The 23,081-nt window shown below is 40.3% G+C and overlaps 2 protein-coding genes across 4 annotated transcripts in view; both read left to right on the top strand.

Moving 5' to 3' along the window:
• The window catches only part of LOC139663577 (transcriptional enhancer factor TEF-5-like), a 29,741-nt gene extending 19,120 nt beyond the window's left edge, over positions 1-10,621 (top strand). Inside the window, exons 5-16 of one of the 3 annotated variants that reach the window (XM_071542290.1) lie at positions 102-164; positions 2,648-2,659; positions 3,920-4,048; positions 4,699-4,719; positions 4,833-4,876; positions 5,070-5,126; positions 5,726-5,790; positions 5,998-6,134; positions 6,733-6,906; positions 7,825-7,968; positions 8,112-8,264; positions 8,395-10,621. In XM_071542290.1, the coding sequence (XP_071398391.1) occupies positions 102-164; positions 2,648-2,659; positions 3,920-4,048; positions 4,699-4,719; positions 4,833-4,876; positions 5,070-5,126; positions 5,726-5,790; positions 5,998-6,134; positions 6,733-6,906; positions 7,825-7,968; positions 8,112-8,264; positions 8,395-8,508 (1,113 nt within the window). In that variant the 3' untranslated portion in view covers positions 8,509-10,621. The remainder of the gene's footprint in view (positions 1-101; positions 165-2,647; positions 2,660-3,919; positions 4,049-4,698; positions 4,720-4,832; positions 4,877-5,069; positions 5,127-5,725; positions 5,791-5,997; positions 6,135-6,732; positions 6,907-7,824; positions 7,969-8,111; positions 8,265-8,394) is intronic. The other 2 variants (XM_071542291.1, XM_071542292.1) reach the window with 2 other exon arrangements.
• Positions 10,622-11,202: 581 nt separating this feature from the next.
• Positions 11,203-20,551, top strand: smpd2b (sphingomyelin phosphodiesterase 2b). Its single transcript, XM_071542306.1, has 11 exons — positions 11,203-11,340; positions 13,533-13,709; positions 13,806-13,902; positions 14,191-14,267; positions 14,846-14,939; positions 16,168-16,257; positions 16,350-16,432; positions 16,698-16,830; positions 16,944-17,048; positions 17,243-17,420; positions 17,541-20,551. Exons 2-11 carry the CDS (start codon positions 13,660-13,662, stop codon positions 17,963-17,965), a joined length of 1,332 nt encoding a protein of 443 aa, XP_071398407.1. The 5' UTR covers positions 11,203-11,340; positions 13,533-13,659; the 3' UTR covers positions 17,966-20,551.
• Positions 20,552-23,081: the final 2,530 nt, after the last annotated feature.

Genomic DNA, 23,081 nt, shown 5'->3' with positions numbered 1-23,081 from the left:
GTGTGGGTGTGCGAGTGTGCGCGCGCTTGCCTGCATGTGTGTGTGGGTGCATCCGAGTGCATGTTGTTTATATGCTCAAAAACTGTTTCACACCCCTTTAGGTGTCTAGTCACATACAGGTGTTAGCGCGGAAGAAAGTTCGAGAATACCAGGCGGGTATCAAGGTAGGTGCTGCCAACTGGCCTCCTGGCAACACGGACTGGGCGTCTCTTTCCTCTTTGGTTACGGCTTCTCCCTCTTCCCTTGTCTTTTCTCTCCCTGTCTCCTTTTCTCTTCCCTCCTCTTGGCTATTCTTCTTTGCAGGTTTCTAGCCATTTGCAGGTTCTCGCCCGGAGAAAATCTCGCGAGATCCAGTCAAAGCTAAAGGTATGCGCTTCACCGCGGGCTGGGCGGGGCTGGTAAAGGCTTGGCTTTGCACTAACCACTTCATTTGTGCATATTATCAGTCCTTGTTTTGATGCGAGGACAGTTCCAGTCTGAGCGTAAAAGTTGTCGGTTACATGTGTCATATTTGATTGTGGCCGGTAACGCAGGACGCAAGCTTGGCAAGCAAGATGCATTGTTTAATGCATTCCATTTAAATTTTTAATTACATTAATACAAATGTTTTTAAGTAGTTAGTTCTCGGATGCGCCCAGGAAAACATAACCTTAATCTTGCTTCTGTATGCATGCAGTGCACAAAGAGACATGAAGCGTTTTTTTTGTTTTATTTTATTTATTTTTTTCTACTTAGGTCTTAGCTCCATTAACTATGGACTAATCTCAGTACTCAATAATGAAAGTATATTGGCTGATTGTGAAGCTTCTGCTGTAGTGGAATGTGACGAGCTGTGATGAGCAGCCTGGTGAAAGGTCTTTTTGCCGCATGTCGCCCTTGCTCCAGCTCTGTATCTGTCCTCTGTGCCAGCCATGCTGCTGCCTACATACTTTTCTGAGACTTCCTCTCTTCTCAAACCTCTCTCTACTTCGTTGCCTTTAGTTCCTCTAATGTATCTTTTTTTTTGCAATGTCATTTGTAAAATGAAAAGAAAAAGATTAATCCTTGTTACCATTTGACTTGCTTTTGACCTGTTTTATAGTCCTTCTAATCCCCCTCCTGGCCTCTTCATACTTTTCATTATTTTTGCATAGTCATACAAAACAAGTTAATATATCATCTGCATATTCATACACACATAATGCAGACAGCTGTAATTATCACTGAAGACATTGTGGCATTCTGTAGTGCAGACTTCAAATCACATTTTGTTTTTTTTTACTGTAACCACTTTGGAGAGCTAACCAAAAAGATTTTTTGCAAATACAATTTTATGGATGCCTTGAGCGCCATCAAGCGCCCCCAATTTCTGTTTCCTTTCCCCAAAGTGACACATTTTTGTTGTATAGTTATTATGGCAATTACTCTATTCCCATCTGTAGTTTGTAAACTCATTCACCAAAAATCCCATTGTACATATTGTACATTCTGCATTTGACTGTATATGTTTCTTTCAGAACATATAATTTGGGTCAGTCATGTGGCTATGTTGTCCTACATGAGTTCATTTTTGGATAATGGCATTTTGTCTCACTTTGTTGCACTGCAAAGGATTTAGTAACACTTTAAGTTTGTTGTTCCTTTAACTTTTAAATATTAGTACATGCAGTTGTAGCCATTGTAGACGCCCCCTTCAATCAAGCATTTATCCTGCATCTGTCCTGCATTAATACTGTGGACAATTCTTTCTTGAGCAATGTAAAGTGGAGCCAAAGAAGTATATTGTAAAACAAAACAAAAGTATTTCTCAACCAACTAGTTTCCAGACCATTCTTTTAATTCAGATGGCTGAAAAGAGCAAATCATTCCTCTTGGGGATGAAGTAAAAGTGCAACATTAGTTGAGGAAGCATGCAGTAAAAAGTAGGACTGCAGTGGCTGCATGTGTACAGGTCAGACGAAGTTTGTCCCAATAAAAGGAAAGTTTGTTCAGAAATAAATCTCCAGGGATCTCTGAATTTTACCACTTAGATTATTTTTTTCCTCTGTTAGATTACTAGTGGGTTGATCGGTGTGGTATTATAATGTGATATGTTCCTGGATTATACTGTACCACTGTGATGAAGTATCTGTATTGTTTTTTTTGTTTTAAAGCTGTTATGAAGGATCAGATTAGGATGTTCAATGAAAGAGAATGTCCCGTATGTCTGTAATTGATGTTGACATTTTATTTAATATTATTGATATATTATTGTACATTATTACAAATTTTTACTGCAGTCAAATGAAAGAAAAAAAGCACTCAAATATAAAAAAAAAACTGAACCAAATTGCAATGAATTGAGGTTCTGCAAAACATAAAAAAGATTTGCAGTAATGCATAGCGGCATCAATATTGTGCTAATATTATATTGGGAGTTCCCAAGCAATTCCCCCCCTATTATTTAATAATTGAGCTTTCTTGGCTATAAACCTGGGCCAAACTGTTTATGGTGTGTTTATATGAATTGGGAATTTTTCATGCAGTGGTAATGTGATAAAAATTATTGCACACCTGACATGTATGAAAAAAACAAAAACAAATTGTATGTCATCCAAAACTCTTAATTTATCTGAACACATTATTTAGGAGTGTACAGTACTAATGGTTTCTCTCTTCTCCGGTTTAGGCAATGAATTTGGTAAGTGAATTTGATTGTGCAATATGCTTCCCCCCCTCCCATTTGCTTGGCAGTGCCAGTGCGTTGTCCCCTTGCTATGGCCCTCTGCTGGCATGGCATCCCACCCCACTGCTATCCCATAATGAAGCAATGCTTAGGAAACAACCATGCTTTGAACCCGTTACTGCTGTGCATCTTACCTGATACAGTGTGATCCCCTCAGCCTCTGCCAAACGCCGAGGTGTAGCTTGCTTTGCACAGGGTGTCGCTCTGTTGATTTGAGGTCTCGCTTCTGAGGCATCTTTCCTTTAATTGCATATTGCTTAAAAGTAATGTTTACCCTAAGATATGTATTTGTGGCCAAAGACAAGATAAAGGTATGAGAATGAGACTTTTTTTAATCTTCTGTTTGCCTTTCAAGAGCAGTGGATATTCAAGAAAGTTTGGCTTTTTCTATGAAAGTTTTGATGTGTTTGTAAATCATATAGGCTAAAGTATGTATGATGCACCATGTCAACCTTTGATATGTCCCTATGTGACTTGGAGTTGGCTTTGTATGTCTCTTTGTGCTCACTTCTTTACCTCTCACACAGTAAACCTTGGGTCTTGTTGGTGTACACTGTTAGATGCAACGTGAATGCATAACAGAAAACTTTTCCTGCATTCCTTCTCCTTCATACTCCGTTTCTTATGGTGATGCTGATATCACTGACCTTTACTTTGTCTCATGACGCAGACACAAATAGCGGTGGGGTATTGCTGCTTATTTTTCCCTGTACTTCTCTGTGCTTCATTCTGTTTAACTGCTCTTTCTTTCTTTTGCTTTGTCCAAATCTGCTTTGAAATTTGAAGAGAATCAGCACAACAGCGTTATGATGTATGATAAATGTTTTGATGAGAAACAAGAAATGCTATTGACTGTTCAGGTAGACTCATGTCAAACTTGACCATAAATATTTCGGCCTTAGCTATTACTGAAAACGAGATATCCATCTACTCTGTATTTTAAGAAAAATGTGATTTACTGGAATATTTTGATTAATTTTAGAGTTTAGATGTTCTGATCATTCATGAACAAAAGATACAAGTGAAGACATGTAATTCAGAAAGTTGTTCTGATCTAATTTATACCGAGCATACACAATTAATACATTTTAGAAATGACTACGGGAACCATGCACTGTGATGTTTATTAGATTAGATTATGGTTTATTAGTGGATTATTAGATTATGGTGCCACCTTGTGGTGGATTCCCTTCATTTCTCTGTCCCAATCTACAGGATCAGGCGTCTAAAGACAAGGCCCTGCAGAACATGGCAGCACTATCATCTGCACAGATCGTCTCCCCGAGTCTGATCAAGAGCCAGCTCCCACCACTGCCTCCGGCCCCCTACCCCCCCCAGGCCAGGGTGAGACTCTTTTATCACTTCAATACAGGGGTGGGAAGAGTACTAAAACATCCTACTCAATTAGAAGTACTGTTACCTTGCTGGAATTTCACTTAAGTAGAGGTAAAATTACCAGTGTAAAAATCAACTGAAGTAAAAGTAAAAAGTAGCTTGTTTAAAATGTATTCAGACTAAAAATTACTGAGTTACTTTATAGAAAAGAGAACATTGTTAGATGTGATCTTTCCCCTGCAATTCTAAAAGGATAAGAGGACAGACTTCAAATTAGATTCTTAGAAATGACAAAATAAAGTGCACACTTAATGTAAAGCCAGATCACTCTTCTCTTCTTTGCTGACTGGCCGCTCACTGTGAATGGCTCCACAATTGGCCGATTTACAATTGTCCAGTTTCTGTTGCTTATGGGGAAACTACAACATCTGTACTCTGTAATTGATGTGATTTGAAATGCAGTAATTAAGTAAAAGTAAAATTACTGACTGAAAAAAAATATTAAATATAAGTTGTAAGTACACAACACAAAAAGCTTCTCAATTACAGTAACTGGAGTAAGTGTCATTAGTTACTCCCACCCTTGCTTTCAATACTACTCACACACTATTCATCTTTGCAATTACACTAGCAAAACGATTTTTTTTCACTCATTTCAGAAAAATGACAGCGGATTTTGGGTAGGATTTGATCTGAAGAACTACTTGTGCATAACTGATTTATTATACCAGCAATTGACATTATTAATTAATTATTTATACTACAAACAACTAACGTTTTTTCTACTCTCCAGTTCTGGCCTGGCCCAATCCCAGGACAGCCTGGACCCTCTCAGGAGTAAGTAGACCAATTCATTAATGCCACTGAAGCTATCTGGGGGATCTGGGATGACGTTCAGGGTGTCTTTAGTATCCGGTATCTGTGTGAGGTTGATGCTTGATGTGAGTGAATGAGTGAGTGAGCGAGTGAGGGGGTAAATGTGGGGTGGATACCGCTGGCATGTTTAACGGATCACGTTTTTGCACATCAGGCTGGTTCTAGAGCTCAACCCGGGAAGGACTCCTGGGCTTGGCCGCACCAGCCATGCGTAAGTTCCCCTTGCCCAGGTTCCTGCTGTGAGCACAAAGCAGCACTAACTCTCCTTCAACACTGTACTGTATGTTTCCTGCACTAATGTAAACCACCACCGAGCCACAAACCTGCTTCAAATTTGACTGTGAAATAAAAAAGACTGGAATAGGATAGAGAATATATATTATATTGTACGATGGCCTGGGGTCACTGAAACATTTAAAAGGTGCCAAAACAATAGATACATTACATCCAAGTGCATGGGACACTATGGAAGCAGAAAGTTACATCAGCTTGGTTGGTATTGTCAGCAAAAGCGTAACCCTGGCACTCGCTGATGCTATTTCGCATCGTATTGGCAACATACATTAAGACGTAATGAAGCAGAGGTGGACTTACGCCTAGCTGGTGCAACAACACATGCTTACACTTTGAACATATCTAACATGTCATTTTCAGGATGAGAAAATTCATCAGATATGCAAATGCAATAAAATCCACATGCCACCAACATCAGTCAGGTCCTAGACTACCAAATTAGAAATGTCACTTTTTCTGTGCATAGTAAATATGATGGGGCGCTGTTGTCTCACTGACCCGTTCATTCTCTTTCAGTATCAAACCTTTTGCACAGTCCCCATACCCAGGCCTACCGGGTCCTGTACCCCCACCCATATCAAGTGAGTACGGATTTCAGTAAAACTTTTCAAACTTTTTAAAAATGAAACCAAACTAATGAATGAAACCAAACCAGCTGGTGATGGCAGCTGACTGACATTGTGACCGTTTGTTGTGTGTGTGTGTGTGTGTGTGTGTGTGTGTGTGTGTGTGTGTGTGTGTGTGTGTGTGTGTGTGTGTGTGTGTGTGTGTGTGTGTGTGTTGCCCAGATTATGAACCCTTGGCGCCCCCTCCCCCGCCGGCTGCTACAGCAGTGCCAGTGTGGCAGGACCGGACCATTGCCTCCTCTAAGCTGCGGATGCTGGAGTACTCAGCCTTCATGGAGGTCCAAAGGGACCCGGACAACGTGAGTTAAAACATGAAATATAGCACATGGAAGAGCTTTAAGTAATCTTGAAAATTATAAGTTTAGAGTAATCTTTTTGTCAGTGAGTAATTATTGTTCAGGTAGGGAGAAAGGGCTGTGAGACCTTCCATTATCTAATATTGATAATTGATGAAAAGGCATCTCTCTGATTTCCACTTATGACAGACATGCAAATACTTTTTTTTTATGTTTCCGTTTTTGTTCAGATAGGTGAGGTTTGCCACAGGACTATACAATGAGTGCCAGAAAGCTAATCAATCACAGGAAATTATTTAAAAGTCAATTTTGTATACTTCCCTTTAATTGACAACCTACCTGACCCTGTCTGAATTGTCCTCATGACCTCACACTCTCCTGGTACTCCAAACAGGTTAAAACAAATGTGAAGAATTACAGTATCTGCAACTGTTTGGCTCAGCTCTGAAGTGAGAGAGCTGTGTTGCTTGGCAGTTAGTGGAAGCTAACCTAATCCTCTCTTCCTCCCTCTTTGCCCACTTCAGTACAGTTTTGCAGCTGAGGTTCTTCTCGAAGCTAACCATCTTCTCCCTTGTCTCTTCTCTGTCTCTCCCCACTGCAGTACAGCAAACACCTGTTTGTCCACATCGGGCAGACCAACCCCTCCTACAGCGACCCGCTCCTAGAGGCTGTGGACATTCGGCAGATCTATGACAAGTTCCCTGAAAAGAAGGGCGGGCTCAAAGAGCTTTATGAGAAAGGCCCACAGAACGCATTCTTCCTAGTAAAATTCTGGGTGGGTTTTCACTATCATTTTCCAATAATACCTTGTTATTGTGCATTCGAATTACACAGAAATTGGTGTGGTTTACGCTTAACCTTATCCTACTTCGGAAAACTGTCACACATCTTTTGGACAAGTATTTAGCTCAGTGACAGGCACTAACATTGGCAGGTTGCCAGGTTTGATCAGTTCAAGTCTGGGGCAACCCATGTTTAAAGTCACAATGAAATGAAAAATGACTTTTTCACTGTGTTAGCTAATTGTCCGTATCATCCAAAAGACCATAATGCTTACTTTCTTGTATTTTAATATGAAAATCCCATTACTTCTACTTAGCTGTTTTAGTGGACACTACATGGCGTACCAATAGGTGTACTTAACAATTCCAAACAATAACACCACCGCAGATTTTTTTTTGTTTTTTTAACAATTCCCCTTCTGCCCCTCACATCATACAAAACCTGCAACTTCACAACTTTCAAAGTGACCTGAGCAGCAACATAGTGTACTTTTAGGTGTTCCCCCTCCTAAACCCTGTGTCCTTCTCCTATGACACCATGGTCGTGTCCCTGGTCGTGGCTGGAATTTATTCATTTTGAAGAATCCGTAATTTTTGCGCTCAAATCTACAACTTACGCAATCCACTGTTTTTGCTTTACCAACTAAACTGAATATGCAGTTTCTCTTTCCGTGTTTGCTATGGTCCAACCTGCCCTCTTTTTGAACACAGGCTCGCCCCGCTTCATGTCCAGCCCCAACATCCTGTTTCAACCACAAATATGTCAAATTATGGAAGCAAGACACCATCAAAATACTGTTTCCTTGTGACTTTAAAATTCCTCATGGTGCTATGAAGTGCTTTGGTTACAAGCGTACACATACTGCATGTTATGATCATCACTAATCTGATTAAGTGTATGTCCTCTGCAGGCGGACCTGAACAGCAGTGGAATGCAGGATGGCCCTGGTTCTTTCTATGGCGTCAGCAGCCAGTACAGCAGTGTTGAGAACATGACGATCACTGTTTCAACCAAAGTCTGCTCATTCGGCAAGCAGGTGGTGGAGAAAGTAGAGGTAAGGTCATTCCTTAGTTTTCTATTCTCAAACTGAACTGATATCCTGTCAGAATCACATGCTAGGCAAAGACAATACTCACCCAAATGAATCACCAGCTCACTGCCAGCTGTTTTTGTTTTGCTCTCCTGTACGTATTTCAGACAGAGTACGCCCGCCTGGAGGGAGGAAAATGTGTTTACAGGATCCACCGCTCTCCTATGTGCGAGTACATGATCAACTTCATCCACAAACTCAAACACTTGCCTGAAAAATACATGATGAACAGTGTTCTTGAAAACTTCACTATCCTACAGGTAACAGTACAGTTGATTATTCTGGATTGTTACAAGATGCCAGCTTTTCTGAATTCAGTATCATAACAATACAATGTTATACAATGTCATTTTTCTCAGTCGTTTGCTTTATGTTTTCATTTTCCCTCAGGTGGTGACAAACCGTGACACGCAGGAGACCTTGCTTTGTATAGCATTTGTTTTTGAGGTTTCCACAAGTGAACATGGAGCTCAGTATCACGTCTACAGACTCGTTAAAGACTAACAGCCCTTCAGGGAAGTTTTGGAAAAGCCTGACAAAGCGTGACACAATCTCTCTTCAACCTGCTCAACTATCCAGGAAAAAAAAAAAAAAAACATTCAAACAATGTCACACCTAACTAACATGGACGCATTTTATACTTCAAAAAAAGCCGTGTATATTAGGAAAAAGAATGAATTCTTAGCTGACAAGCAAAGAAATTGGAAGAATTCAGGATTTTTCAAGCAGCCAACTACTTTCCATGTGTTTATACATGCTTTAGATGAAGTGGGTCACTTTTGCCAAGACAGTTGATGGATCTTGAAATGTTTTTATTGAGGGAATGAGAATGTGTCTATGGTTGTAAAGACTATTACAGTATCCAAGGGAACACACTCTAAGCAATAAGAGAAGTGTATATAAGATTGGAAAAGTACAGAGAGGACAGGACCATGGAGGAGGGAAACCAGAGCCAACTGGCGGTGTTACAGTAGGAAAGTTAGGAAAGCAAGTGCCTTTTCTCCAAAGATTATATCATTGCCTGCCACTTTGGATTGCCTTTTTACTACCTCTTGTTTTTAAATGAACAGAAAGTAGCCGGACAGGTACATTTTGTCAGTAAATTGGAACCAGATCTCTCAGATCTAGATCTTTGAGGCATACTTGTTATCTGGGCACACAGAGGGATGGGATGGGATAATTGTTTTTTTCATGTAGCCTATATTGTTTAAAAAGAATCGTCCCAAGTTTGACAGTCCAGATGTACAGAAAGAAGGTTGATTGTGTTACCCTGTTATGTAGTTTCTGCTTCATCGTGTTTAGTTACACAATAGAAAATCAGGTCTTACAAGAGTCTATATCTATCACCGATTTATGACACTTGGGATGCCTTGTACCATTACTAGCCTAACATATAGCCAGGGCTTTACCATCCTTACAAGATCCCCTATTATCTCTCTCTGTTTGAAGACATGTGCTTTGTTGCACTTAAAAGATCAAGAAGGGGTGAAGCAACAGCAGTGCTTATTTTCTGCCTTGAGTTATGTAGCCTAATTGAAATGAATTGTTTCTGTACTGTGAGTCAGCGGATGCTAAAGGAATATGTGTTACATAGGAGTATTTTGGGGACTTATGTTCATGTTTGTGATTAACTTTAACTCAGCACAGAGACCATATCTGCTTGATTAAAATGGAGAGAAGTTATATCACTGTTTCTTTTGTTTAAAAAAGAGGTTGTATGCTGTGAAGTTGATTCATTTGCTTCACCCTTCTCCATGTAATGCATGGAGAAGCCACATTAGTTCAATTGGTTCAATTTTCTACATCGATATTTAAGACAAAACATTTTACTAACATTATACATTAAATAATTTTGAAAATATGCAAATTTAAAAAAAAAATTAATGTCTTGAATGAGAGCTATCGTCTCTGTGCTGTGGAGTGTGACCATTGATTGTTATTTATAGGGTTGGAAAACAAATGGTGGGAGGGCAGGGTGGGTTACTAGTGATTTATTGATCATTTGCCATTGTAATGGACACATTAAAAGTATTGCAGGACTTTATACTAAAGACAGGATAACTGTCACCCCATGGCTCTCGCTAGACAAGCGATGGTGTCTGCTCTGTGTGGTTCACTGGACAGTTTTGTCATAAAAGTTCATACATCAGATATTGTACGGTGGATTAATTGCACCCGGCTTTGAATGTCATATTTCAGAAGCTAGATACAATAACACTCCTCTAGCAGGTTTCTCAATTTATCTTTTATACAGACATTTTTTTTTACCATTATCAAGATTAATGTTTTGTTTTGATTCTGTTCTTTTTTTGACTTTCAGTGTATGCCATATGCTTCACTGAAAATAACGTGTGATTGTGTTGATATTGATAATGAATAATGAGATATCTAATGTATCATATTCAGAATGGTGTGGGCAGGTTTTTTTTTTTTTTTTGGTTAAAAGGTGGTTTACTATTGTCTTGGTTACCATTGTGCATTGCAATTTTATACTTTCTGTTATCTTCAAAGTAGAGGTTGTACTATGTAATCAAACAAATGTATCTAACAATAAAAGACGCATGGTGCCTTTGGGGCCATTTTCCCCAGAAAACATATTAAACGTGTTTGTAAATTTGTTTTGTCCATGTTGTTTCTTTTCATATAGAAATTGCAGATTACATGGAAATGTTAGACTGCTATATATTGCCCGTGTTGTGTCTTTCCACACATGATCTACGGCCCAAAAAGCTACATGCTTATGATTTTCTTAGCAGTTTTACTGTTGCAGCTCTACATCCATATCTGGATTCCACTGCTGTAAGGGTTTGCCTCGCTAAAAGAACTTCACTTCCCAGAATTCAGTGCGGCCGGGGTTTCACGTGGTCCCCTGCGAGGAGGAATAAAGCCGGAAAAGACTTACCAAAGAATGAAAAATGTTGATGAGTATAGAAAAAACAACCTTTAAATATATTGTAACTTACTACTGATTATATATGGTTTATATGTACTTAGAGCAAAATGTTGCTACTCATGTTCGTTAATAAGGGTTTTATTTTGAAGGTTATAACCGGATGTGATTTTTTTTTTTTTTTTTTTAATGACATCACACTAGTGAAAGAAACACGCAGCGCTGGAACTAAACACTAGAACCTCCTCGGTTGGTTTGTTGTCTGAGATGAGTTGGACCAACCTACTATGCATTTCCTTGTCAGTACGCTAACAGGAAGTATTTTGGATTCATAGCCTGAACTGCGGGTACTCTTGAATTAAAACAGCTTACTGACGTCCTGGCTGCAACTGCAGAGCAAGCAAACAAGTTAACGTCAGCTAACGTCAGCACTGCAGTTCTGAAAGGTAAGTTAAATGAATTTCACTCGGGCAGCAAGCTAACAGCAGACCTAGCCAACTTAACTGTTCTGGAGTCCAGCCAACTAACGGTAGTTTAGCTTACGGGCACGTATAACTATTACCTGCCATAGCAACGACACAGATTCTAAAATAGAACTGCGTTCCAAAAATGTCATCGATTAGAGACAATGATTGAAATCACCAATAAAAAGGAAATCAGAAAGTTAGCGAGGGAACAACGAAGTAGTGTGTCTGACTCTGCCCACCTTGTCCAATAGTACTGCATTTATTGCCAAAACGCCACCAGACTCTGCTTTTTGGGTCACATGCAATAGCGCAATTGAGAAGTGGCAAAATCTCACACACCTGTTTAGACTCACATAAACCTCACTGCCAAATGTCAATGAGTTCATCTCGTCTGGGGGTTAACGTTTATTGGCCACGCAGGTCATATTGATGTTTACTCCCTTGTGTTATGTGCAGCATCCCTTTTCAAATCATGTAATGCATGTATTATTGTATACACTACTACACTTACATACACCATCGTGTTTAAGTAGTCATAGTAACTTGTTCATGGGACCCAGGGTATCATATTCTGGACAGACACATACACACATATTTGCATCCATTTTGTTAGACTTATACTGTATATATACTGTATAAATCAAGGGTTGGAGTTGCAAGATAATGTCTTTGAATTGCTGCTGCTGGCTGTATTTACACACAGAAAAAACCCTGTTTAGCCTATTCAAAAGAAACGTTTCCTCTAACACCAACCCTTCATTCATTTCACTATTCCTTTTCTCTCCAGGGTAAGCTATGTCAGCACTCTGTTAGCTCAGGGACAGTGTGCTGTGGCACTCCCAGGAGAATGGAGTGCATGCAATGGCCTCCTGCTTTGTCTCCTTTTATTGCAAATCAATATGCACTTGCCCACAGCAGGGCCTTTTGGGACTTGCCTGGGCCAGCTCAGAGTGATTATAACACATCATCAAAAAACCCAAGTTGCTTATTTTTAAACTAGGCTATAGCCCTGCAGGTACTTGCTCATTATTTGCCAATGCAGAATGCCAATATGAGCACTACTTTCATTGACATTGACAAATGCTATTTTTAATATAAAATAATAGAAAGATCACCACACAATTGACTGTTTGCTAAGGTGCTAGAGGCCAAAATAATTCAAAGTGGAAGAACAAAACTATAGAATCATGAAAACACTTTGCACAGGTTATTAGCATCTTATGGACTTTTCCTGAGGAAAAGTATTTTGCTACTGTATTGTTTACAGCTATAACATTGTTTACAATTGCTGTCCAGGAAGACGCCGCACAGAAAAACACATTTTCTACATATATAGCCTAATTTCTGCACCTTGGCAAAATTGGAATGACCCCTTTGCTTGTATGACAGGTATAGCTAGATTACAAGAGAGAATGCAGATTGTGTACCCAGGCCTATATGGAACAATCAAAATTTGTCTTGCCCTCAGAAAGTTGTTGTCTAGGTCATGGGTGACTCCAGATCACCCATGACCTATACCACAATGTGACACGTGACTTTTCAGCAATAAAATTTGGCCTTCAAATATGACATGTGACATATGACATATGACAAGTTTTGCTGATTCTGGTTGCCTAAAACTATTTAAGGCTAAGATCTTAACCCATGATCAGGCTATAATGTGCTGGGTTTGCACTCTTAGGTGCTTAGTGGGCAGTTTTCAAATGGTTATTAAAAATATTTGTGTGTTTGTTCCCCTTATCTTTCCAAAACATCTCTTTGGCTGACATGTTATGTGTGACATATTATTCGTTTTGTGATATATACAGTAGGCCTATATATTTTTGTATAAATCTTTCCATAAAGATAACATTTTATGAGATTATATTTCTGCGCATCCACTCTTGGCCTAGATGTGCCAGGTCTCCATCTCCCATTGCTGCATTTATTGAAATCTGTGTCTGCATTACTTCCCCTTGCTCTTCTTCTCCTATCTCTTTACATTGCTTATGTGCATATTGTGGAGTGATTGTCTAACGCAAACCTGACAATCTTTTTTGGAAGGTCACAATCTGGTTTTGAAGTTTTTCCGCATGCAGACATGTCACTTAATGTGTGATTGGCGTGATCAGATGGCAAAAATCGCGCTCAAACGACAACTTTAACTGTAGCTCTTCTTTGTCCCTTTTTAGAGTCGTCCCGGTCACCTCAACAGTTCAAGTCTGTTGCCCCGATCCTTCAGTCCCCAAACAGGCACCAGCCCAGCCTGTGCTGCTGCTGTGGCCGTCGTCACAACTGCTGATCCACTGCTCCGCCAGCATGGCTAATAGGGACATTGTCAGTCTCCGGGTCTTCTCTCTCAACTGCTGGTCAGTGGCTGTGCTTTGTAGTGGTTCTTAGTGTCTTGTTTTGTTCCCTGATACATTGCAGTGATGAAACATCTACCCTTTCTCGCTTTTTTTTAGGGGGATCCGTTACCTTAGCAAACACTGTCCTCAGCGCTATGCCATGATTGGGGATCTGTTGTGCAAGGAACAGCATGATATTGTCTTACTGCAGGAGGTTGGTGGAAACACACACACACACACAGACACAGGAATGTGTTTACCAAGTCAATCAATCACTCCTCTTATACACCGCAGTCAGTTCACCCCCTCATTGACTGACTCACACATAGTGAGGAGACATGTGGGTAGCCGGTAAAGCATACACAAATTTAATTTTGGTGGAATGAAGATCAAACTTATGCCGTAAATCCAGTCACAGACCCTCAGGAACAATATTAATTATGCAAAGATGTCTGGTGTTTTTCTTTCAAGTGACACATAGTTTTATCTTTTTTCCCTTCAGGTATGGAGCGAGAAAGACTATCTCTCCTTGAAAAAGAAACTTGCCTGTAGCCATCCCCACTCTCACTACTTCAAAAGGTAATGTTCTTATTCTTATCCTAACATTTGCATGAGGGCTGTTTTTCAAACTGTTACTTCTGAATCATACATTCAATCTATATGATGAAAATGCATAAAGAAACTGTCATTTACATTCTAAAGGCTACTGAGGTATCCCTGTGTCGAAAGCTATTAGTTACACTGTAGTGAACCTTCCGTGGAAAAAAATATGACTGCTAATTCTGTGTTTGAAGTCTAGCTTTAGAAGAGCAGGGTTAGGTACTACACAAAGGATTTTCTCGCTGTTTTGCAGCCTAATTCTTCCTTGACCTCCATACCAAGCCACAAGACTGAGATTAATCAAAGGCCCTACTTTCTAATCCCCTCAGCAGTTCACAAAAATGTGTTAACTCCAGTAGATAATGCCAAGTTCTCACAACTTCTAGAGGTCACACAGTAATAGCAGTAATGGCACAATGCAGACCTACATGTAAACCAGGCATGTGATTTATTTCCCCCCTGCAGTCATTAAGCAATTTATGCACACTGCTTAAGTAAAGGTTTTGTGTGTAATTTACAACTGATGCCCATGTGTTGCTTTTCCTCTTGCTCTTCAGTGGAGTCATTGGCAGTGGACTGGCCATTTTCTCCCAACATAGAATCCATGATGCATTTCTTTATCGTTACTCACTGAATGGTTATCCATACATGGTAAGTTTGGAGAGACACAGAAAATGGTGTATACACATTCCAAATAGGTCTTGATGCAGGTTAAAACTAGTGTCACAATTGAACTAAGGAAAAACAATACTCATACAGTGAAACACGCTCCTGTAAGCTTCACTTGTGCAACATTTCAAACCACTGTAGGTCTTTGTCAGGCCATATGAGGACAGATATGAAAACTGAGAAGGACCCATAGCGGTTTGAAACATTAAACGAGTTAAGCTAAGGACACACTAGGCGACTTTGCCTAGGATCTTCAGTCATAGCTTTCATTTGCATAACCTTAAGAGTTTTAGGAAAATCATAGCACGCACCCATGACAGGCGGTCGACTAGTGTGACACCCCCCCCCACACTCAGTTTTATAGCTCTTAACAGCTCCTGAGACTTGTATGACAAAACTGGTTTGATTTTGTCACCAGTCATAGGGGCGGGCTCTCGTCAACAGCCAATGAGATCTCAAGCGGAAGTACAATACACAAAGCAGATATTCCTCTCTCACCTCTAATTCCTGCCAAAGAGTAGTCAGCCCATAATTTCCACGACCAAGCAAATGTGGTCTGCTCCACGTTTTTCGTCTAATCTTCTTTCTTTTATCTCTGCAAATTTGCACGCATGCAGTGGCGGCGCCGAGTTTCTTGTTCTCCATTTTACTTTATGTACTTTCGTACAATGCTCCTCTAATTCCGGTGTGCCTCACCGTGATTGGCTGCAAGAGTATCACAAGGTCGAGGTACTCTTGCAGCGCAATACCAGATTTGGAATCGTGAGAAAATGTTGTGAGGTAATCGTGTAGCTTGTCATCCCGTGTGATGCCTAGTCGTCAAATCTGACATCCTCTAGGATAGAAAGTGCAGCGAGATCCAGAAACTGCAGTCATTACTTTTGACTCTTCCAACTAGAAGTTGTGTCACCTGACATTAAACTTATTTCATTCTGTGTGCATGTATTCCTTATCCTTTGCTCAAATCTAGAACGGATCACAGTGCATCAGATTCACAGTTTAAGTTAACCACACAAAAGATAGATTAACATGCAAATGTTATCAACCTCTGAATAGCCTAATCTCATAGCTAATACACAATGTGCTGTTTCCTGTAATACCTTAGTAACAACGTTTCTTTGTAGCATAGCATATGTCCTCTCAGCTGATTTGGCTCTTGTTTTAATTTTAATATCATTTATTAAGTTTCTATACTTTCCCCACTATGCAGGCCCACCATGGAGACTGGTTTGGAGGTAAAGCTGTTGGGATGGCCATCTTAAACATCGGCACAATGAAGGCGCACGTCTATGTGACTCATGTAAGCTTTCCTAACAAACAATTCTCATCCACGCCTGTATTTTATGTATGGTTGTTGATCAATGTGCTGCTGTCCCCATGTACCGTTTTTAGCTGCATGCAGAGTACTGCAGAGAGAAGGACCCCTATCTACCTCATAGAGTGGTTCAGGCCTGGGAGCTGCAGCAGTTCATTCGGTAGTGGCTCTTTGGCTTGCAGAGTCTACACATACAGTACAAGCCACTATATTTGTTTTGCCCAGTGCATTCTTTGCATATTGTACACACAGTCACACACACTCTCACCTGTTGCTATTTGAAGCCATTTGAAGCTATTGGAATGTTTAAAGCAAATGCTACAGAGTCAGATTGTGTTCACATTCAACAGAAGACTTTTTAGATAGTAAAGTTTCATCTTGACGTTAAGTCATTTGTGAATAATGCGTGTTTCCCTGCACATTAGCCATACCTCTGGTGGAGCAGACGTGGTGATTCTCGGTGGCGATCTCAACATGCATCCTCAGGACCTTGGCAACAGACTACTAAGGTCTTACACAGGCCTCCGAGACTCTTATTCAGAGACCGCTAAGTTTGATGTAGGTAGTGACAAGAATGCAACACAATTTTATGATTAGTATGTGTTCTGAAAATGTTTAACTTGTCGGTTCCATCTAAAACTTTTTTTTGTTTTTTAACTTTTCTGTTGCAGGGATGTGAGGATGGTATGACTCTAATAGTAGACAACCCTTTCATTAGCAAGAAAGAGATTGTTCCCTTTGAGAAGGGAATCCGAATAGACTACATCCTGTTCAAGGTGGGAGGAAAGATTTGTCTATTCTTAGACACTATGTTTATTTTCCATTCAGTCATTGTAGCACCATGTTGGATAAATTGTTTTCTATCGTTGCATGAATTGCTCCTTTGCTACAGTTATGCGACAATATTGTAAATAGTGTAGATGTTGTAACAGGTAATACCTCCTAAATAGTATTTTCCTTTTTTCCCCAGGGTTCCTCCAAAGTGGACATTCGATGTGAATCCATGTCCACTACCAAAGGCTCAGTCCCTGACCATCCTTTCCCATACTCTGACCATGAGGCGCTGACCACTGAGCTAAGGCTGGACCTGCTCACCCAGACTGAGATCGGAAGTGACAAGCAAACAAAGGAACAGGACTGTGCTGCAGGTAATTTTTCCACAAAACTTCACAAGTGTAGTTTTGTATCAAAAGAAATCAGATGCTGCTCTTCAGTTCTTCCAAGGTTTTTGATTTGCCATTTCTCCCTCCTCCCCCTCATGTCTTCAGGCAAGGTGGCGGAGTTGGTAGACATTTTGACAGAGGCCCGAACAGAAGTCAAAGTTGGTCTGCACTGTGCTGAGAGGATGCGCTACACTGCAACCCGTACCGGAGTGATGGGGTTGGCTCTGCTGTTTCTGGAGCTGGCCATCGCAGCTGTGCCCTGGTTGGCCCTGGGAGCAGAGCAACCTTTCCCCCGTGCCTCCTTCTACCTGCTGGGGGCACTGTGCTTCGCCATCCTGCTGACCACCACTCTGCTGTACATCTTCTATACCATGGAGGTGAAGTCTCTGCAGGGGGCTGAAGACCAGATGAGGCTGGCTGTGGGCAGTCTGCAAGAGAAGCTCCGGGGTTTTCCTCTGGCCCAGCCTCGTAACAACCAGCGGAGGCCCCCGGAGGGTCAGGAGCCCGGTGCCTTTGACCCGGAGGAATGACGCAGTAGCCATTGCAACTGGGTCAACACAAGGAAGTCATTGAAATGAGCTTTGAGAAGGACCTTGAAAGGAGTCGCTGCTGCTCTGAATGTGTTTTATGCTCTTGAGATTTAGATTTTTACTGCAGAATGCATGATGGGTTTAACTGAAAGAGTTGAACCATAAATGGAGGACATTTCTGAAAGTAGTGCAGGACACATGCTATGACACTTTTATACTTTTTTTTATACTTGTCTTTTACGTTTAGTTAGACCTAAATATCTATTCTCTGTTTGCCCTGAAATTTACTGTAGTCTATAACAAGACCCTATTTTAACAAAAGAAATACTATCTCTTGAAATATCATACAATCTAGAAGTTCCCATGAGTATTTTTCATAGTTTTTTTGCTGTACCCAGATGCTTACTTAACTTTTTAATTCTAAATTTCAGTTTCCATGCTTTTATTTTGCAGACTACATCACTAACCAAAAGTACTCCTGATACTAATTTCTGCGGGCTTTCAGCAGGCAGGCAGGCAGGCAGATGTGTGTTAGTCGGTGAGCAGATACTTATAGACTATATCACATTCATCTCATCGGCCTTATAAGAACCTGTGTTAACTCATATGACTTAATCCTATAACTTGATGCCACCTATGAAGGATGTTATGGCCCAGTTATTCATCGGCTTATATGGCATAGCTGCGCCTGTATCATACTCTAGTTTCTATATTCCTAGCCATACTGCCCTCTTCTGACTCAACATCGTAGTGCATAAGTGTCCATACTGTGAATTTACTTTTTGAATGCAGTCTTCAGTGTACTGACAAGTCACTAACTCTTAAAGGCTATAACAAACAAAATATCTAGCTTTGGTCAGTAAGGATATGAAAAAAATAAAAATAAAAACCATTCACAATAACTACAAATGATACATTTTCCATGGAGTAAACCAAACCATACCAACCAAGCAAACATTTTTGTTGTTGTTTGTTATTCCCTGGAAAATGTACCTGGTGTAGTCATTCTATTTACACACTGCATGCTTCCACTCAAAGCAGCTATATAAGTCATATAGTAAGTCATAAGTCTTATATAAGATCAAGACCAAGTTGGGTCAAGACCTGAGTCAAGACCAGGACCAGAACAAATCAAGTCCAATTCAAGACCATTAGGCTACTATAATTCTGCAGGTCTGCCATCATAGCAAGGTCTCAAAATGTACATTTTTGTGATAACATTTCAAAAGAGAAAAAGAAAACATGTAGGCAATCAAAACGATATATAGCAGATGTTACTGAATGACAGAAAGTAATCGTTCAATCTGATTAATTGTAATTGTGTTTATTGACCTTCAGACAGGTGAAATGCAGTAGGTGGAAGGATTAGGGGTTGGGGTTTGTGACTTTTCCAAAACGCATCCTGCCAGACTAAACAGGAGTAGCAAGTAAAAGTAGTGGTGCGTAGAAGTTTACTCAAAGAAGGCTCCTTTCCTGCTGTCAAGTCACCTCTTCCTCCTTTCCCCTCCCCCGTTAAGTCGTCTCCAGCTACTTTTTCCACCCGGCACACCTGGGGGCGGTCTCGGCCTCTCGGCCTGCGTCAGGTTCAGGTTCTGTCTGGGCAGTCTTTCTTTCAGCTGGCCGGAGCTGTTGTCTTCAAAGTCCTTTAGCAGGACTCTGTTCCCCCACAGTCCACAGCGCTGCTTCAGCTTCAGGTTGTCTCTGTGCAGGTTGTTGCGCAACTTCAGTTTGTCCAGTCTTTCTTCCAGCTGATTGCAGCTGTCCACGGTGTCCTCAAAGTCCCGGAGCAGGACTCTGTTGCTCCGCAGTCTGCAGCGTGGCCGGGCGACATTAAACAAACGCACAAATAACAGGCACAAATAACAGGCACAGACAGTTTGATCTGAGCAGCGGAGCTGCCAGATTGTGTTGTGAAAATGTCAAGAAAGAAGAAACTAGAAATTCTTTCTTATTTTCAACCCAATGTGAGTGAGTATTCAGGTGAATTTAACTTGTAGACAGATAGACATGTCATTGTCATTTCACATGATCCATCTTTGTAACTGAAATTACTATAGTGTAAAGCGGAGAGTGAAGGAATATGTAGCTGTCTATTGTTTGATTGACTGTAACAGATAAATATGTTGCAGTGGTGTATGGAGGACCAGTCTCAGATTAGAGACAGACCAGCAGACTTCAGGTGACTAGATGATGTACAAAGCTAATTAAGCTTAATAAAGCTAATGTATTCCTGTTTTTTCTGGTTGTTGATGCCATAAAAGTGATGCCTTCTCCTAACTGGTGCCCTTGTACACAATAATATTCAATTCATAAGAAAATCTCAACATGGACTAATAAGGACTACTGTGTCAGAGCCATGTGGTTATTTGAAATTAATCAACACCCCTCCAGCCAATCAGAATAAATTCATCCAGCACAAAAGTATAAAATAAAATAAATAAATATTAATGGTTGATATTTTGAGAGATTACTTTTTTGTCATGTCATGTTTCCTGAAGCAGCCAGTTTTGAGGAAAGTAGCAGAAAATAGTGATACTCGGGTACGATCACCTTCAAACAGGGAAATACTAGTAAAATATGAAACGAAGTGAATTGTATTTTTTAAAGGTAGTGTTATCCATTCTATCAGTATCTTAGGAAGGACAACAAGAGACTGAGGGAGTCAGTGTCAAGAGTGTCAGTAAAGAGCGGCCAAACCAACCAAACCCCAGATCCAGGTCAGGACACTGAACCCATGGCTTCACCAAAGCCTTTTCAGTTTATTTTATGTATGCAGTTGTTAGTGCTAAGTGTGATGGAAATTTTCCATCAAATTTGAATAATTATTTAAAACAATTCTAGGGCTGCAACTAACGATTATTTTCATTGTCGATTAATCTGTCGATTATTTTCTCGATTAATCGATTAGTTGTAGTTGGTCTATAAAATGTCAGAAAATGGTGAAAAATGTCCATCAGTGTTTCCCAAAGCCCAAGATCACGTCCTCAAATGTCTTGTTTTGTCCACAACCCAAAGACATTCAGTTTACTGTCATAGAGGAGTAAAGAAACCAGAAAATATTCACATTTAAGAAGCTGGAATCAGAATTTTGACTTATTTTTCTTAAAAAATTACTCAAACCGATTAATTGATTATCAAAATAGTTGGCGATTAATTTAATAGTTGACAACTAATCGATTAATCGTTGCAGCTCTAAACAATTCCATTCCATTATAATACAGAGGTATGTTATAAGATCTTTAATTTTATCAGTTTAAGATTCAAGTTAACAACTGTATAGTGATGTGTAGCCTACATCATGTATACAGGATTCTTCGATGCGAAACATCTTGGAACTTGGCTTGTAACGCAGTGGAGTGTCCCAAATCTGTAAGGCAAAATACATGGAATGTCCCTGGTTCAGCCCCACATTACTTGGGCTCAGCCCCAAATGTTGTCAAACCTTGGTGACCCTGCTTGAACCAATTATAGTGAATGAAAGTCATGCACACATTCACCACTAGAGAGCAATGTTTCATTGCTCCTGGAAAAACCTTAGTGTCTGTGGTTGGGTCAAAGCAAACACATGTAAGGTGTGTGCTGCTGGGGTGCTAAGGTGAATCCATTTGGGCTATACAAAGTAAATCAATCCAGCCACTGGCAAAGGTATTGGTGCAGTGGAGTGAAATCGGTTGGTTGCCCCTAAAATTGTGGCCAAATAGCGAGTTGACAAGGCCACTGTAGCAGATGTGTTTGGGCATTGTAAGGTTTTTGATGAGAAATGGCTCCAGTCAACTGTGGTTTGGGTTCCAACTGTCATACAATTTATATGCTTTCATTTGATGACGTTAAATGTAAATAAATGTTGCTATATGAAATGAATATGCCCATGTTATCTGTCATTTTGAAGATTACACCCTGCGAAGTGAGCCGCCCAAATGTTGTGCTCCTGCCAAATTTAATTACCAAAACGGCTCTTCACCAGCCTTTGCCGGGGATCAGGCTCGAAAGAGACAGGTGTGACAACGCATGACAGAAGAGGGCACGTAACACCTGATAATGCTCACTGCCATGTGTGCCAGCTCACACAAGCCAGCTGGCACATGTCCCCCCTCAGGGCAGGTGTACCCAAGGGTGTGGTATGTTCAAAGTTCTCTTGGTTTTTCCAGTACAAATACATTGAACTCATTCATTGAACCAATTCCAGAGACAGCAACCATTACGTCTGATGGCTCAGCCAGTGAGTAGTGCCATTTCCCATGATTAATATTAACGGCTGTGGCTTTGTCACAAATAAAAGCACTGGTGGCAGAGCCAAATGAGCATGGGTTAGGCCTATGAATGATTCAGTTTACATAAGTTCCCGTGAGGACAATTTTGCCATTTCATTGCATTGACATCAACCAAATTGCATTGACATCAACCAAGAAGTCAGCTGTTACCTTCCCTCTATTCTATTGTGTTTTGTTCTATTCTATTCTACTCAGTTGACTCACCTTTTTAGCCTGACACAAACCTGTATGACTCAAAATCATAGTAAAACTGATGTAAGATATGAGAGCATGAGAATAGGGTCTTTTAAGGGGAAATAAAACATAAATCAATGCTTTGAAAATGAAAATATAACTGGACCAACTGGAGGTGATAATTTACCAACCTTATTAATTACTATACATTCCACCCAGCCAATGGTAAACAGGCTGATAGATGGGTAGGCTAGGATTCCCAAACTTTTTCATGTAAAAGACTCGGAAATACACCAAGGATTTTTGTCCTCAAAATGAACCCCGTCTGAGACAACTGTCTCGATACTGTAAGAGTGTCGGTAATAACAGTGTGGACAGCTAAACCTGTTACCAAAATAGTCATCCTTATACATTCTGTCATAGTGTGAATTAATGGTGAAATTAAAGCATTCCTCATCTTCTTAGGGCCCCCTGGGAATCCCCTCAAGGACCCCCATTTGGGAACCACTCACTGCTCTACCACACATGGTGGCAGAGGAGGGTTTACACTGCTTAATTACATAGGCCTATATCAGCCAATGCAGAAAGATACTGTCTTTTTATATATATACTTTTATTGATATCTTTACAATTTGTAATTTTGGTAATACTTTAGATTAGAGAACACATAT

The sequence above is a fragment of the Centroberyx affinis genome, unplaced genomic scaffold (assembly GCF_046629955.1).
Source record: "Centroberyx affinis isolate AG114_WGS23_722 - 3 ecotype Tasmania unplaced genomic scaffold, CSIRO-AGI_Caff_v1 ptg004049l_1, whole genome shotgun sequence".
In the NCBI taxonomy this organism is placed as follows: Eukaryota; Metazoa; Chordata; class Actinopteri; order Beryciformes; family Berycidae; genus Centroberyx; species Centroberyx affinis.
Note: the sequence above shows the minus strand (reverse complement) of the source record. Positions and strands in the feature narration are given on the sequence as shown.